Source organism: Penicillium manginii, assembly GCF_028828005.1.
Source record: "Penicillium manginii strain IBT 31320 chromosome Unknown utg000004l:1.0-7231830.0:1.0-7236170.0, whole genome shotgun sequence".
Lineage (NCBI taxonomy): Eukaryota > Fungi > Ascomycota > Eurotiomycetes > Eurotiales > Aspergillaceae > Penicillium > Penicillium manginii.
The window spans coordinates 3,818,729-3,835,728 of NW_026643105.1; the positions used below are offsets into that span (position 1 = coordinate 3,818,729).

Sequence of the window (17,000 nt, forward strand, 5' to 3'; positions counted from 1 at the left end):
GAAGCAGAATAAATGATATCTATCTGCCATGGTACAGTCAGCTTTGATTATCGTCGAATTTGTGCTTTCCAGTTAAATTGGCATATATTCCAACGTTCAAAGAATTCTAGATATTCAGACTGCTAGTTCCCAAGGTTAGACATCCTGTAGAGTGGAAATGGCTCGCAAAAGTGGGTTCAGCATTCCAAAATTTCCAACTTCAACCTTGGAAGTTGAAGATTCCTGTTCAAGTTTATACTGGTACTTTGTACCCTTTCAAGATTTGGATCTAGGGTTGTACCTGCCCAGGTGTACCTACTAGGTATGTATTCATGGATATTCACTAGTACTAGTATATTAGAACTTTCCGAGGTCCTTCCAATTTCTTTAGATCATGACGAGTCGTTTACTGACTCGGAGGGTTATGTCAAGTTCAAGTTGTACTAGTACTACTACTAGTTAGTACTAATAGTACCTACATAGTAGATAACCCTCAAAGCCACCTAGGTAGTACTTGCAAGATCGACGCTAGGATGTTTCACCCCGCACCCTTATTTAGAAAATTTACTTAAGCCCTGCAGGGCTCGGACTTTTTAAAGTATGTCTACCAGTAGTAGAGTAGTAGGTTGGAGTACCTAGTAGGTAGCCCTGGAGCCCTGGAGCCCTGGAGCCTTGGAGCCCTGAAGATAAGTATTAGACGATAATTCTCACAAATAGACATTCATCACTCGTTGCATCATAGTATAAAGTCATGGTGCTATATAAATTTACAAAACAACTATTCAAATTCCACAGGTGGCAACCCTCTCTCACCCAGAGCCCGCTGTAAAGAACCCTGCATTACGTGAATTGCATCGGCCCAAGTCAAGACATCGCTCTGTGCAGAGCGAGGGGGTTGTTTCTCAACCAAATCTCCCGGAGAGGCATGCTCGCCAACGAGCCACATCAGCCAGCGTACTACAGAAACAGCCTTGTCGATATCCTTTTCCTCGGCAATGACGCACCGTAGGTACGTGCATAAGGCCTGGGCATCTTCCTCGTAGGGCCCATCGGTTGCAAAGGCCGAATGCCATGCCCCGACTGCATCTCGCAGATCTGGCAAAGCAGATAGACGCTGCGATGTGAAGACTGGTCGTTCGGGAAGAGGAGGTAGATGCAACACCTTCTCAACTTGAACAGGGGCGGGGGCGGCCGGTGCTTGTGGTTGGGAGGGAGGCCTGGCTGACGCCGCAGCGGAGACATGGGGAATCTGGGCCATTTGTGCTCGCTTCTGTTCCTCGAGAATTTCTCGTCGGATGTCTTCAGGAAGTGCGGCGAGAAATTCGGCTGAGGCTTCGGGCTGTTCTTGGACAGCAGGAGAAGGCTGCCGAGATGTTGTTTGACTTGTTGATGCTGTAACAGCTACCGCTCGGGGTAATGCAAAGCTTGACTGCCTTAAATGGCTGTTGACAGCTGACGCGGATTTCGGAGGTCGACCACGCCTCTTCTTAGGCGGGGATGTTGGCCTTCTTAGTTTGAGTCCACCAGCAGATGCGGGTCGTGGTATAGATGCCGCTGGTAGTGGAGGTGGTACCAGGGGGGTGGATGTAGTGGGTGGTACACTGTAGTAACCCAGGACTTCATTTCGAACATCATCGGGCAATGCAGCCAAAATCTCTGGATCCAACTGGGACTGAGGAGGCAGATCGGTATTGACAGTCTCTCGCGAACGGGAAGCTGGACATGGAGACCCAGAGCGTGAGTCTTGTCGGGGTTTTGCCTGTGCCACAAGCCTTGATCTGATATCACCAGGTAGTTCTGAGAGAATCTGAGGATCTGCCTGCGTGGGCATGATGAATTGAGACCCTGACATGTTCATTGGTTTATGCGCACTGTTGCTGAGGACTGGATCGACCTGGATCCTGGCAGAATCACCCTTCTGGGGACTGTCCAATTCATCAGGGTCCGCATTCACCACTGGCTTCTTGCGCACTGGGGATGTCTGGAAATTGAGCTGTCGCTGGCTACTTTCAAGGTTCGTAGTGGGCCCAGCCTTGATCGGCTCTAGTTTGGTCATTTGCACGCCTAGGCCTCTAAGATCCCCCGGGGAGAAGTTGAAGCTTCGCAACATGGAGATGGCCTGTTTGCCTAGAATGTCGGACGCATTGGTGGCCACGCCAATGACGACGCTTTTGTTGAACGTATCACACTTGCCGTGGCCAAGGTGTTTTGTGGACTCGAGGGGGGCATCCATTGATCTCCGCATGACCTTTAGCGTAAGTTGTTTGCCCCTGACCAGATTTTCAACAAGTCTGCCGTGAAGTTCTTTGCAAAGAGAACTGACGAAATCCTCCGCCTGTTCCTGGTTGACGAATCGGATGCCCCAATTGACCTCAGCTGAAACTGATTTTCGCTGTACCTCGTTGCCGACCTCGGCCATGTCGATACCCCGAGCATATTCCCATATCTTCAGTCCGGTCTTTTGCCCTAAACTGGAGACCAATCTCTCCCTAGGAATGTCGCGAACATCCTTGACAAGTTTAACCCCAAGCTCCTCCATCTTACTTCCAAGGCTAGATCCAAAGCCCGGAAGATCTCTTATGGTCAGTTCTCCAATAAAGTCTAGGACGGCATCCGGCTTTAGATGGAATTGTCCTGCCGGCTTTGCTTTTCTCAGCGCCACTTTGGCTAATAAAATGTTGCCTCCGATTCCAACTGAAACAGCGCATTCTGTCTTTTCCTTGACCGAATCCCGCAAGTTTTGAGCAATTACGTCCGCTGATGCATGCTCACGATCGATAGACTCTTCTGATATGTCCTGATTGTTCGAGCCCCCTGCCTCCAAACATTGATTTGTAATATCAATGAGGGCTTCGTCGATGCTCACGCTTTGAACAATGCCATCAATAGCAAGGACCGAGCTGTAGAACTTGCGACTCGCATCCTCGTATGCGGGAAAGTCGTAAGGCAAAACCTGAAGTTCAGGGCACGCTTGCAGAGCGCCTTTCATCCACATGCCGTTTCTCACACCGTGACCCCGCGCGACATAATTGCAGCTAGCGATCTCAGAACCAGGACCCGAACCATGTGCAATGGCTACCGGCTTCTCTCTAAGATCTGGTCGTTTGAGGATCGAAACTGCGGCAAAGAATGAATCAAAATCAACATGAAGGATATATCGTCTTGATCCAGGTGCAGCTTTTTTTGGAGGAGGTTGCGATTGTGCTTTCTCCCTGGTTGCTGCTTGAAGCTGGGATTTTAACTCAGCTTTCCAGGTTGACAGATGATGAAGTCTAGACTCTCGATAATATTGTTGGATGAAATCAGGATTGGCAAAGCTTGAATTTCGCATTCGAGGGTCGGTGAGGAGCTGTGCGTTATATTCCTCGGAGGTCATCTGGGGGCCCAATGAAGGACTGTGTTTGTTCGCCGCCGCAGATGACTCCAAAACTTGCTGTTGTCTTTCAGGAGCAGTCCGGGGTGTATCATCAGGGGTGTCTATAGCCATCGGTTTCTCAGGCGTGGTGGTTGAATCTTGTAGCTCCTTGGCGGGAGAACTGGGGTTGTCATCGTCGGGAGCAGTGAAGCTTGGGAAATCGCCATAGTCGGACTGTGAGGACTGACTTGGGAGCTTTGGAGATGGCCGTGGTGGCTTAGGTGGAGTTTCTGACATCCCAGCTGAACCCATCGACTGTAATTGTGTGTTGTACCAGCTCCTTCTGGATTGATCTTTATAGCTCGACTGGGGGGTGTTAGTCTGAATGCCAAATCGACTATCACCGAAATTTAAGATTTTTTGAGCATGGCCCTCGTCTACCACACGATATTTATCCCAAGGAAGTAAACGGCCAGCCTCAATGCTGTCGGTTACCCAAGCAGGTTTCACGATGCGGTACCGTCGAAACTCTTCTCGTTTCTTCGGGGTCAACGAGCTGGCGATTATATGCGTAGCAATGGTCTTACTATCTAGGTATTGCAGGAAGCCACCGCCATGACTGACAATTAGACGGTGGAGATCTTGGAGGGAGGGTTGGGTGTAGCCATTAACATGTGCAACGACTCCGCGGAAGATAGGTGGACAGTCACCGGATGTCGATCGGATTTCTGCGTCTAAATTCTGAAGTTTGATCTTCTTTCGGCGCATATAATCAGAAAAGCCGCCGAAGCTGGAGGCTTCATACTCCTCGCCGGTCTCATTGCTGAAGTCATCTATATGAGGTTGTATTAGACGGTAGGTCTTAGCCGGCTAGAAGTAGTGGGTATAACATACGATTCTCGATCCGCTTCCGCACCGCATTAGATGAGGCATCATGACGAGAGCCCATACTGGGCCAGAAAGACTACCATGACCACTAAATGGTTCAATGAGACATTTATGGTCGATAGCGCGGGCGGGCGACATCACGCGTCTTCGGCAGAAAATGCAAGGCACGTGCAAGCGGTAGACCTCACGGTGAACGGAGGCAAATCATTTGGCGGTGAGATCATTTTAATAGATATCATTGGCTGGTTTGAAAGAGGCGGACTGAAAAATGGCAGGAAAAAAAAAACTAAAAAAAAGAGCTCCAGCGGATCTGCCATCGCTGCTTTGGGTCGGTCAATCTTCGATCTTTTTCTCTTCCCCATCCACGCCCGTTTTTTTTCTAGTGGCTCATTCTTTTCCCTATCTCTCTTCCCTGTTTACTATCTGCATTCATCTCTCTTGATTCATCTCATAATGTCTGCCGTGCAGCCTGTCGCCGTCTATGCCCTCCGGGTTGCCCCCGGTCAATTGGTTGCCGCCGTGCCCAATGCCGCCGCATCGGTGAGTACAAGATCTTGCTGGTACTCGACCGAATTTTGCCATTGACTCTTTGTTTTATCTTTTAGTTCCGTGTGAGCATGGCCGCCATCGACCCTGATGAGGCCCCCGAGTTTGATTCCGATAACGAGGCTGGTACGCCCTCTCGCGCGACTCTGAAGATTGTTCGCCCTCCTCCCGGTCTTGAACAAGACTTCGGTGAGGATGATGAGGACTACAGTGATGAGGAGGATGATGAGGAGGAGGACTCCGATGACGAGGAGGTTAACGGTGGCCCTAGCGACAAGGAGAAGGCTCGTAAGCTGAAGCAGGCTGCCATCCAGAAGGAGCTGGCTGAGGCTATGGAGGAGGATGACGAAGATGATGAGTCTGACGATGGTGACTTCGACCTGAAGGCTGCTATCTCCAAGCTTATCAAGGGCAAGGGTCCCGCTATCGATGATGATGAGTCTGATGATGAGTCTGACGAGGGTCTGGACCTTGACGAGAACGTTCTCTGCACACTGAGCCCCGAGAAGGTAAGCATTGATTTTTTTCCTTTGGCGATGGCAAAATTTCTAACTCATCTATAGAACTGGCAACAACCCCTTGACATCACTGTCTGCGAGGGCGAGCCTGTCTTCTTCAAGGTTACCGGTAACCACACCGTCTACATCACCGGTAACTACGTCATCGGCCTCGACGAGGGACGTCCTGACTTCGATGGTGATGAGGATGAGGATGATGAGTACGACCTGTCTCCCGACGAGGATGAGCTCGACATGGATGACATCATGGCTCTTGACGGCGACGACAGCGACGACCTGGATGATATGGAAGACCCCCGCATCACCGAGGTTGACAGCGAGGAGGAGGCCCCCAAGCTGGTTGAGGCCAAGGCCAAGGGCAAGAACAAGCGTGCTGCTGAAGAGGAGAGCCTCGATGACCTGATGGCCAAGACCGCCAAGGGCAAGGCCACTAAGGCCGAGGAGAAGGCCCAGCAGAAGAAGCTCAAGAAGAACGACGGCGCCGCCGCCGCCGTTGAACCCAAGGAGGCTAAGAAGGAGGCCAAGACCGACAAGAAGGTCCAGTTCGCCAAGAACCTCGAGCAGGGTCCTACCCCCTCCGGTGACAAGCCCACCGGCACCCTTGGTGTGAAGGAGATTCGCGGTGTCAAGATCGATGACAAGAAGCTTGGCAAGGGTGTTGCTGCCAAGAGCGGCAACACCGTCGCTATGCGTTATATCGGAAAGCTCGAGGATGGCAAGGTCTTCGACTCCAACAAGAAGGGCAAGCCTTTCTCCTTCAAGCTCGGAAAGGGCGAGGTCATCAAGGGTTGGGACATTGGTGTCGCCGGCATGGCCCCCGGTGGTGAGCGTCGCATCACCATCCCTCCCCAGCTCGCCTACGGCAAGAAGGCTCTCCCCGGTATTCCCGGCAACTCCAAGCTCATCTTCGACGTTAAGCTGCTGGAGATCAAGTAAATTAATTGCTGATGTTGTGTCCTGAGTCTTCTACCATTGTTTCCCAGGGTGTTATTTGTGGCTCCGGTTTGATTGCATGATTTCCCGTGATATCCGGCTTGTTTCTTTTATTTTGCTGACTCTCACTCTCTTGAGGAGACCGAGACGATCACGAGGAGATTATCTCCCCTGCATGGAAAAAGTGCCTGATTTGTTTGTTGTAATTTGTACCCGTTCATGTGTATCTGAATCTATTTTGCCTATCGGCTTTCTTATATTTCTTCTCTTTATCTCAACCTTCAACCCGTTCTAGGATACCTAGGATACTATGTAGTAATACACCATGTAGACTATGTAGACTGTGTACACTACTATGTATGCATTGTGTACACTATGTATACACGTCACTCCCAGTACCATGGTAGACCTAACCTAAACTCAACGCCGTGCCTGCCTTGGATGAAATGCATCCCATTCCGCGGTTTCCTTCCGCGCCCTTCTCAATTTGGAATGGTTCAAATTGTCTACTCCCCTAGGTATTTCTCGAACATCTTCCACCATATTCAACCATCCCCTCCTTTCTTGATTATAACCGAGTCACATTCTTTCCTTTTGTTTATCAACATGTCGTGAAAGCACACATCCCTCTATACACATGCCCTTCCCTTTTGGATTGCTTTCTTCAGTATATACGACATGACTAACCCACGATATAAGAAGCTACGAAAACGACGCAGTGTCTTCGGCCTCTGGATCCCAGCCAAAGTCGTTCCTTTTAGCAACCGATTCGATCCGTCCCCTACTGGCTCAGCAGTGTCAGACTCTCCTGCGTCCGATCCCATCATTCACCCCCGCAGAAATCGAGATCGTCTGAAGGTCCGCTTGACTCAGAGTGGATCAAAGATCCTATTCTTATTTGGACTGGGAGGGTCTTCCAACGGCCAGTGATTAACTATCGATAGACTTCCTCTGGCGTGGAGACTAACTACTTCTCACAGGTAACAAGACGAGTGCCGGATTTGGATCCTGCGGAGATATTTCAAGCCCTGAAGGAGACCAGACTCCCTCATCCGAAGTTGCGGAGAGAGGTAGCCCTATTTCTTTGACTAGCGATGGCTCCCCCGAAAGTGAATCGCCCATTGCCGCTCGTTCAATCGATGTCCACCCGCCAGCTACACCCGCTATCGGCAACCCTGCTGAGATTCTCGCAGACTGCCATGTATCCACCGTGGAGACTGGTATAGGAAACGGCGAATGCAGCTCGCAGAACCCCTTCGCCAACGAAAATTCCGGTTGTTTCCCCATTGGTAGCGGACAAGCAAGCACTCCAAGCTCCACGCTAGTTGACAGGGTTTCCCAACGACTCTCCCACCCATTTGGCCACCCAACGGTCATTCGTCGTGCCCACTTGAGATCGAGACCAAGTATTCCTTTCCAAGAGTTTGCAACAACGAGCAGCCCGGACAAGCAAGGCGATGGCGCCGATGACAGTTCAGACCCCTCCACGGCTCCGAGTAGCAACGAATCCCCCCCTTGTCGGAGTTGCAACCCCGCCGACTCCAGTGACTTCTGAAGAGAAGTCCGCTTCATCGGAAAAATATACTGTGACGTCGGGAGGACTGTATTCGCCTGATTGTGCTCCAGATCTCAACACTATCGCGGGAAGCAGATCACCAATATTCGCACCATCCATCTTGACCGTTGAATCTACCTCGGCGGCCAAGATATGTTTGGAGCTTTATTTCAACTCTATCTTTCAGAATGCTGACCCAAGGGTGCACCGTCAGCATGAACTAGAGCAGCACATGTATGCGTTTCAACTTTCCCCGAGGCCCAGGCTGAGACCAGAAAAAACTGGCTTCTCCAGGAGAACGGATATCTACGCCAATGTCGAAACCTGAAAACGAAGATGAAAAGCACCCGAGTTGAGGATACGACTTCGATCGCTGGCTACGAGACCGTCAAGATACTGGGCAGAGGTAGCTTTGGTGTGGTGCGTCTTGTGCGTGAAAAAGACAACACTCAGAGCGATCACGAGGTAGAGGATACATTGAGACCAGAGAGAAGTTTGTCCAACCCTAGACCTCGATCCATTGGAGTATTGAGATCCACAGCAGATGGATCCAGAAATGGACGGCGGAAGGTGATGACAGGAGAGAAGAAAGAGGTATACGCAATGAAGGTGATCAGAAAGCGCGAAATGATCAGTAATTCCCAGGAGGGCCACATCCGAGCTGAGCGAGATTTCCTTGTTGCGTCGGAAAGGTCCCAATGGGTGGTTCCGTTGATAAGCAGCTTTCAAGACAACGCCAACCTTTACCTTGTCATGGATTTCATGGTCGGCGGAGACTTTCTTGGGCTGTTGATCCGCAAAGACATTCTTCGTGAAGAATGGACCAGATTTTACGTCGCAGAAATGATCTTGTGCATTGAAGAAGCTCACCGACTCTGTTGGATTCACCGTGATATCAAACCAGACAACTTCCTCATTTCTGCCTCCGGTCACTTGAAGATTTCTGACTTTGGCCTGGCTTTCAACGGACACTGGTCTCATGACCAAATTTACTACCATAATCAGCGCTACTCTCTTCTGGAAAGGCTCGGGGTCACCATCAAAGGCGACAAAGAAGACCAGTCTCAGATTGCAGAGAATGCGGATGCTTCTCCTGATCCAAGGCTTCATGGTCTGGAGGATCCTTCCAGATACCGCCCGCCACCAACAAATTTGTTGGAGTGGCGTAATAGCAAAGAGAGACGGAGGTTCGCGAAGAGTATAGTAGGAACAAGTCAGTACATGGCTCCAGAGGTCATCCGAGGTGAAATGTATGATGGGCGATGTGACTGGTGGAGCCTGGGAGTTATTATATACGAGGTAAGTGGAAAATTTGCCCAGCAACGAGTGACGTACTGAGTGATCTGTAGTGTTTTTATGGGTACACGCCATTCGCCTGTGACAATCGTCACGACACTAAGGTGAAAATCCTTGTAAGTCTCAACAGCCCCAGACAATTCTTGCCTTGCGTTTTCTAACATCCGGCACCTTAGCACCACTCAAAAAGCTTGAAATTCCCCAGGGAAAAATCTACCGACAAGATAGTATCACAAGATGCAATCGATCTCATCAGTCGAATCCTCCAGGAGCGCGAGTTTCGACTATCTTCCCCGAGATACCACGTTAATGACATCTTGATCGGCCGGCCTGTCACCTCTAATTTCTTGTACTCGATGGGCCCTCGCTATCAACACATCAACAGCTACTATGTGTTCCCGAATGACGCCGTGGAGATCAAAGCCCACCCATTCTTCAGAGGAATCCAATGGAATCAACTTCATTTGACTCAACCGCCAATGACCCCCCGCGTCAAGAACTGGGAAGACACCCGATATTTTGAAGATTGGAAATCCAGTGGAAATGCCGAAGAATTTGTAGGAGACAGCGATAATCAAGAGTCCGATGAAAGGTCTGATGACAAACCGAACATTTCGCTGATGCATGCATCCTCATCCCGCCAAATTCACCCGTTGCTTGATCAGCCGTTACCTGATGTTGACGCTATCACTCCTGCAAATGTCGACTCTCAAAAGGCGCCGGCGACTAAGAAGAAGAGGGAGAGAAAACGACCCCGAGACAAGATACTGCGAGACAAGGGAGTAGGCAAGGCAGCCCTGGAAATTCGCAAGAGGTCTGTCTTTTTGGGGTACACTTATCGACGACCGATGGGTCCGGCACTCGCCCTTAGCCTAGATCGTGGCCGTCAGAGGGTTGGGAGGGGGCAGTTAATGGAAGACCTCTACGGGGTTTATATGGAGGTTTGAGATGAGTTTTGGGAATTTTTGGTTGCAGCTTTTTCTATCGACTTTCTGCGTTTTGGTGTTTCCTTATCCTGAATTGTTGTATTCATTCATACCGGCTCTATATCTTTAAGGCACTTGCTATACTCTACGAAGCCCATCATGGTTTCCCCCCCAGTCCGGTCCTTTCTCTCGCTCCTGTATATTAATAGCAAAATATCAACTAATCATGGCCTTGCCGGTCGCTTCCTGTAGATCCAGACCGTCGGAGGGCCATCTATGTTGAACTTCGAATAGTAATTGGAAAATGTGAGTTCTGGTATCACAGTTTGATAAATTGCTGCAACGGTGCACGCCGAGGCCATACTGTACATGTGGGAAAAGAAACACCAAATAGCACGAACGACGGTGATTCACTACACCATCCATGGATGAATGCCAGTCTAAGCTGGCGGGAAAAAAAAAGCAAAGTCCCATGCCATGCATACGCATTAAAAAGATTTTCCAACGCCAATTTCTATCCTTGAGATTTGGCTGCATCATCGTTAGGCCAAGAAAGAGAAAAGAAATAAAAACTGCAAATTCCAGAAAAGCGCAAAATATCAACCCGGCGTTCAAGATAGGGAGGGGTATCATATTGAATATTGAAGAAAGAGGAGGTGAAAGTATAGTAGAAAGATAGAGCGGCCTCAGAGAACAGGCGCGCTCATGGAAAAGGCCGAGTCAGTGACTCGATCCTCGGGCTTCATGGTGCCGTTAAGCAGAGGACAAAGTTTCTTATTGGTTTTGATGTGTCCGACTTGTCCACAATTGGCGCACTTGCGCTGGGTGCCGGCGGGTTTTCCGTCCGCCGAGGAGTCGCCAGAGCGAGAAATGCCCTTTTGCTTCTCTCGAGCAAAGCGGCGCTCCTTATTGCGGTTGAGTCGGCTCAGTTCATTTTCAATCAACTTGCGGTTGCGGGCATCAACCTCGGCATCTCCTGTTGGCTTGAGGGATTCCAGCTTGGTGGTGAGGGCTTCGCTGCGGTGGCGGTGTTGAATGTATTGTTTGATGACGCGCGGGTCTCGGACGATCTGTTCTCTCTCCACAATTTCACCATTGTCGGCCTTGATTTGACGAGTGATCCGTAGAACCTTGCCTCGTTGGGTAGCGAAGCTCATCCTACTGAACTGACTAGTTGTCTCATCGTTGTGATGATAAGGGGCTGGAGTGGGTGCTTCGGATCGTGGCGTTGGCTTATTGAAGTCTTCTTCCTCTTCTTGATCGACATCGCTCTCTTGATCGGAATGCTCAACAGTGGAAGAGAGACTGGCTTTTTGGGAATCCCAAATTCGGCGAATAGAAGTCTCATAGGACTTTTGCTGGCGTGCAACGTTGTAACTGTGACCGCCGAGCTCTTTCAACCGTTGTGCGTCCAACTTGTCCTCAACACTTTCACCGATGGCTTTGAAACCACCCTTCATTGATGTCTTGATGAAACTAAAGCCCTCGCCGCGAGCAGTGGGATCACCTTCGCCGTGAAGTTTCAGCATCGCTTTGCCTTGAGATGCTAGCAGGAAATTGCGACTAGCTTTCCAAGGTGCCATTTGTTGCTCAAAACTCTCGCCTTCTTCGTCATCGTCGTTATCATTGCCGTTATCTGCATCGTTACCAAAGCCAGTATCGTGGAGATGCTGCTGGCCAACTTGCATAGATTCCAAAAGACAAACATCTTCAGGTTGAACCCATGCTCGTATGGTGTCTTGGTCTGGGAGGGTGGAATCCAGAGGTTTCCAGTATTTGGTGTCCTTGTCATGCTGCAGGAAGTCCTTGACCTTCTGCCTGTTCTGCATGTCGGTGGTGCCGGGGATATGTGCTGTCACGTCACTAATTGACAGTCGGGAGTCGGCACTCTTTTTCAGAAGTCGGTAGACAAGCATTTTCATACGATTCTTGGCAACAGTGGTGACTTTGCGGGAGTGGGGACCGGGAATATCAACGGAAGGAAACTGCTGTCCAGCAACATAGAAATTTTCGATATTGCGAAGGAAGAAATTGCTGCCACCAGAGCCAGTAGAGTTGCGAATTACCAGGAAGTCGTTGGACTTGGCCTGATGTGGGAAAAGCGGTGCTCTATACATCGAATTTGAAATTGCTGGAGTGATTTCACCTGGATCCACATGTCCAAAGATGGAGAATGGACTCTTGTCTTGAGGTAGCAAAACAGCAGTTTCTCCAATGTCTGCCCTTGGACGTGTCGGATCGTCTGGGTTCTTCCGTCGATAGTAGTTAATGAACCGATTGCACATGCCAAAGTTGGAGAGAGCCATCGGGGCTTCCTCGGAGTACTCCACAAGCAGGATGCTGGAGTTATCTGCCATAGACAGGGACTTTGTTGACTCGAAGAGGGCCTTGGGGTCTTTACCCTTATAATGCTTTCGTTTCACATGTGTGGGATTTTTGAACCACGAAGTTTGACCCTGTCGGAAGACCATAGCAGGCCGATGGAACGATCGGGATTCAGTCTTCGCTAGCTCCGTTTTGTAGTAGGGCCATTGCAATCGCAAGGCTGGAAGAGCATGCTCTAAGGTCACATTGCCGAGCGTGCTTCGGATCTTGTTTTGATGATTTTGCTTTAGCATGTCGTAGGCCTGGTCGTTCGAGATATTGTATCGCTGAGTCAGACGGCGAGTTGTATTCAAATCCACCTCCTCTCCATTACGAGGAACAGCATGTTTTGGTTTTTGGACGACGGAATCGGGCCTAAGCTCTTCGACAAGAATATTAGGGTCATTCATATCGATGGTGACCCTCTTTGCGATCTGCGAAAGTGCTTGCTCGGGGTCGTCCAGTAGCGGAATGTCGCGGTGTGACAAGGCAATGACATCCATGGGGGTTGGTCCAGTCTTGCGTTTCTTCGAAGGATGGTCTGCATCAAACAACCAATCCTCCTCGTCGTCGAGCATATCAGCCACGGGCTTCTTTGGCAGTTGCTTTTCTTTTTCTACCCCAGAAAGGTCTTGGTCCTTCACATCCCAATCTGCGCAAATAGTGCGAAGATCTTGCATGGTAAACCCACCAGGAAGCACCTCATCCACATCCATATCTGCTAATTCGATATCTTCCTTTGATTCCTCTTCCTCCTGTGTGGCCTCGGTGATCATCACGATACCCATGGACTCATGATCAAGACCACGCTTAGTAGCTTGACCAGTTCGGAAGACGCGCTCCTGATCCGGAGCTAGTTCGATATTGACCTTGGTTGGAAGGACTGGTTTCGGAACTTTCAATGGTTGTTTTCCAAGGAAAATTGCCTTTTTATGGGGAATGAGCTCTAACCAGCGCGGGAGAGCGCTGCGGTCAAAGCTCGGGAACAACGAGCGGAGAAGCTCTTCATGATTCTCTGGTGGCGCCGGGAGGGTTTCAGGCCCCATTATCGATGACATCGCAAACAGTTCCTGCTGTAGCTTCCAAGCGCGTAGGGTAGCTGGGTCCATATCTTCTGACAGGACACTGGCATCATCCTCAAAATCCTCATCCTCATCATCAATCGCCATCTGCTGGGGCTCGGGCTCCGGAGCAGGTGGAATGGGAGGCAGTTCAACGGGTTGATTGGTCACCGATGGCTCTTCATCCTCGAAGAGACCCTGCGTGTGATCCGCCTGATCAGCAGCAGGGGACATAGGCTCATCGCCGAAAAGATCATCGAGATTGTCATCCTGTCCCTGTGTGTCTGCAGCCTCCTGTTCTCCGAATATGTCATCTCCACCTCCGAAAAGATCAGCATCCTCCTCGCCAAGGTTCGCAAAAGGATCCTCGTCCGCATCGTTCGTTGAGGGATGTTGAGGCGCAGCGGGTGTCTCATCCTCAGGAAGTTCATCGTCGTCAAAGTCTTCGTAGTCAACAGCATCGTCTGCCTTCTCGCCAACATCGAGGTCTCGCGACAAGAAGTCAAGTTGCGGGCCACTTTCGTAGTTATTCAGCTGTCGCATCACATTGTCGAAATCGGCATCATCCGGCTCCCCGGAGGGTTCATTTTGAGTGGCGTGAGGCATATCTGGATTCTAACAGAACTCACACCGTGAGTGAGGAAAGGTCGAGATATTGCAAGGACACGGGCGAGGCGTCTCAGTGCAACGATCGATGGATGTAGGGCGACAGGTAGCCAGGCAGGCAGAGTTTTGGGTTTATGATGCACACATCGGGGGGCGGATGCTATCTGTCAACCAAGCCGGATGAGACACGCGGTTGGCGTAACGGTCTCGACGAGTGGAAGGCGAGGAGGGGGGAGAAGTGAAGGATGAGGATAACTGGGTTCAGGCGCGGCACCGCGGCCAAAAAGCCGCGCGCCTGGGCGCTAACCCTATCGGGTAATCAGCTTCACAGTGGGGATTCAAAAACGCCTAACATTCGAGCCAGAGGATGAAATTTCGATGGGCCAATGAGAAGGTGATATATTTACAATTATTAGAAATGTAAATGAAGAAAATGTAGTGATAAAAGGTGGCATGAGGGTGAAGTCTCATACAGTTATCATACTCTAGTCAGGCGCTAAGCGAAAGGTATTTAGAATCAACCGTGAAAAGACTTAATAAATTTGGATATCGGGCAAACAAGAAAGAAAATTATGATTGTACGCTGAATCCACCGTAGTATATGCACAGCGCTTTACTGTGACCTTCCATGCAGTAGTGTATCACTGCCGCCTTGCGGTCGCCCTGTGCGAATTTCGCTAGCTGCTTTACATCCGAAGTCCTGGGTAGATACAAAGCCATGTGTTCACTGAAAGCAGAGTATTCTTTGTAAAGAGTCTCCAGTGAGTATGGCTCCATCGTCTTCAGGTTGAAAACCTCGTCAGAGCGATATCCCGGTCCTATATCACTCAAGGGTCAGCAATAGACGTGAATAGCAAGATCGTTGAAACATACCACCCCATGGAGGACTTGCAAAGATAACACTGTATGGGGCCAGGTCTTTGAGCTGGTTTTTCAAGATCTGAAAGCAGTCCCCTTCGAAGAAAGTGATCTGTTTGTCTACCCCATAGATCTTCGCATTATGCTTGGCACATTGTAGGACAGCAGGATTCTTTTCGATTGCATAAACTCGCTTCCACTTCCCTGTTTTAGCGAATGCGATCGTATTTCCTCCAGCACCAGCAAATGCATCAATCAAGATGCTGCGGTCTGCAGGTGCCCCCTCTGCGATATGTGCCGCGATTTGGCTATGGACTGATTAGTTTGATGTAGAGTGAATTGGCAGGACAGGAAGCTACTCACTTAGCAACGGGCTCTGGAGTAACTCCAAACCAGGCATCATCTGTCAGCCAAACTCCTTCGTCATACTTTGAGAAGATGCGGTAACGCTGAGACCAGTAACTGAATTATAAGTCAATGATGTTCCAGGTGGGGAAGTTTCCAGGATTCTTACTTTTGGATATCCCACGGTACTTCTTGCAGTTCACTGTAATGATGCACCTCAGGAGGTGCCTCCTCTTCGTCGGCCATGGCTTTGTATTCAGCTGCAAGAGAATGGGGTGGGATGGGATCCCATGGTCGATCCCATCAAGATAAATCGCCCCCGATAACCGATAACGCGCGCGGCCTATAAAATGTTTGCAATGTTTGCACTAGTATTTGGCCAGCTCGCGAACTCCAAGCTTCGTCCACTCCAGCCTCAACTATTCCCCGCATTTTCTTTCAAATCGGCTCAGTGGCTATTCGACATAATGTTTGGCGCACTTAATCGGTTTATCGGCCGACTTGATGGCGAGCCTTCACAACAATCCCGGGCTGGGCCTAGCGACAACGCCTTTGGTTTTCAAGTACTCCGCAATAAAGACAAGGAGATACCTTTGGAGCCATGGTTTGATTTCATTGTGGGCATTAATGGCCATGCGATTGTATGGAGACGACGTTATTCCTGAAAGACTTGAATCATGATCGCTAATGTATTGTATGTAGGAGGATCCTGACCCAAACCTCTTTGCGACAGAGGTTCGCAATTGCGCCGGTTCAAGTGTGACGCTGGAGGTCTGGAGTGCGAAGGTACTGCAAACATGCTTGACGATTCAAAGGAATCAACAATATTAACGAATTGTTACACAGGGCCAACGGACTCATACGGTCACCATTCCAGTTCCAGCTACAAACCCGTCCCTCGGCGTCGCTTTACAGCTAGCCCCTCTCAACTCCACCCAAAACATTTGGCATGTACTCGGAATCCCTTCACCCTTAAGTCCGGCATATCGAGCAGGTCTTCTCCCCCATTCGGATTATATTATTGGAACCCCAAGTGGGACATTAAGAGGAGAGTCAGCCCTGGGGGAACTGGTGGAAGATCATCTCAACCGCACCCTGGTTTTGTGGGTATACAACAGCGAGTTTGATGTGATCCGGGAGGTGGAGCTAGTTCCAACTCGAGGCTGGGGTGGCGAAGGTGCTGTTGGTGCAGAGTTGGGCTTTGGTGCGTTACATCGACTACCTGTTGGACTAGGCGAAGAGGTTGAGGGACCCGGAGAGCTTGTCTTTGAGACCCGAGAAGATGGCAGCTCCACAGCATTCCCACAGGCTGGTGGTATTGGACCAGGAGCTGGAGCACCAGGGCAATTCTTGGTCCCTGCCAATATCGTATCACCTCCCCCTCTCGCTGCACAGACAACAGTTACTTCGCCTCCAGAGGCAAGATCATCCTCAAGTCGCCGTGGAAAGACACGGCCTTCTGCATCCCCTAACAGGGCATTCGATGACTACTTTGCTGAAGGCGAAGAGAAGAGCCGGGAGCAAGACTACATATCGTCCCGTAAGGGAACACCTCTCCCTCCGCCGCCAAAGGCCGGCGTTTCTCCGAGCGCTGGTGCCACAGCCCCTCCAACAGTCGAGGCTGTGGAAGGGGAGCCTGGTCCGTCCCAAGAAGAGTAATGGAATCATATGCACTGCTGTCGGTTTTGACGCCGAGAACTATGAATCTTCAAGAGTCATACAAATTGTAATACAGTACAATACAATAAACTTCTCCCTACGGAGTCCTAT

The 17,000-nt window shown here is 50.0% G+C and overlaps 7 protein-coding genes across 7 annotated transcripts; 4 read left to right on the plus strand and 3 right to left on the minus strand.

The window, feature by feature from the left end:
* Positions 1-757: 757 nt before the first annotated feature.
* On the minus strand, positions 758-4,283 carry N7533_005129 (putative DNA damage repair protein Mus42; the record flags this gene model as incomplete). The annotated part of the gene is made up of 2 exons (XM_057101779.1): positions 758-4,167; positions 4,229-4,283. The coding sequence occupies 2 exons, from the start codon at positions 4,281-4,283 to the stop codon at positions 758-760; spliced, it is 3,465 nt and encodes a 1,154-aa protein (XP_056961409.1).
* Positions 4,284-4,675: 392 nt separating this feature from the next.
* Positions 4,676-6,222, plus strand: N7533_005130 (uncharacterized protein; the record flags this gene model as incomplete). Its single annotated transcript, XM_057101780.1, has 3 exons — positions 4,676-4,762; positions 4,828-5,277; positions 5,332-6,222. The coding sequence occupies 3 exons, from the start codon at positions 4,676-4,678 to the stop codon at positions 6,220-6,222; spliced, it is 1,428 nt and encodes a 475-aa protein (XP_056961410.1).
* A 675-nt stretch (positions 6,223-6,897) lies between these two features.
* N7533_005131 (uncharacterized protein) lies at positions 6,898-8,102 on the plus strand (the record flags this gene model as incomplete). The annotated part of the gene is made up of 3 exons (XM_057101781.1): positions 6,898-7,145; positions 7,213-7,715; positions 7,765-8,102. The coding sequence occupies 3 exons, from the start codon at positions 6,898-6,900 to the stop codon at positions 8,100-8,102; spliced, it is 1,089 nt and encodes a 362-aa protein (XP_056961411.1).
* Positions 8,103-8,110: 8 nt separating this feature from the next.
* On the plus strand, positions 8,111-10,017 carry N7533_005132 (uncharacterized protein; the record flags this gene model as incomplete). Its single annotated transcript, XM_057101782.1, has 3 exons — positions 8,111-9,073; positions 9,124-9,186; positions 9,247-10,017. The coding sequence occupies 3 exons, from the start codon at positions 8,111-8,113 to the stop codon at positions 10,015-10,017; spliced, it is 1,797 nt and encodes a 598-aa protein (XP_056961412.1).
* A 665-nt stretch (positions 10,018-10,682) lies between these two features.
* On the minus strand, positions 10,683-14,027 carry N7533_005133 (DUF3591 domain-containing protein; the record flags this gene model as incomplete). The annotated part of the gene is made up of 1 exon (XM_057101783.1): positions 10,683-14,027. One exon carries the CDS (start codon positions 14,025-14,027, stop codon positions 10,683-10,685), a length of 3,345 nt encoding a protein of 1,114 aa, XP_056961413.1.
* Positions 14,028-14,597: 570 nt separating this feature from the next.
* Positions 14,598-15,476, minus strand: N7533_005134 (RNA methyltransferase; the record flags this gene model as incomplete). Its single annotated transcript, XM_057101784.1, has 4 exons — positions 14,598-14,845; positions 14,901-15,193; positions 15,249-15,347; positions 15,400-15,476. 4 exons carry the CDS (start codon positions 15,474-15,476, stop codon positions 14,598-14,600), a joined length of 717 nt encoding a protein of 238 aa, XP_056961414.1.
* Positions 15,477-15,697: 221 nt separating this feature from the next.
* N7533_005135 (uncharacterized protein) lies at positions 15,698-16,889 on the plus strand (the record flags this gene model as incomplete). Its single annotated transcript, XM_057101785.1, has 3 exons — positions 15,698-15,871; positions 15,933-16,016; positions 16,077-16,889. 3 exons carry the CDS (start codon positions 15,698-15,700, stop codon positions 16,887-16,889), a joined length of 1,071 nt encoding a protein of 356 aa, XP_056961415.1.
* Between the last annotated feature and the right edge of the window lie 111 nt (positions 16,890-17,000).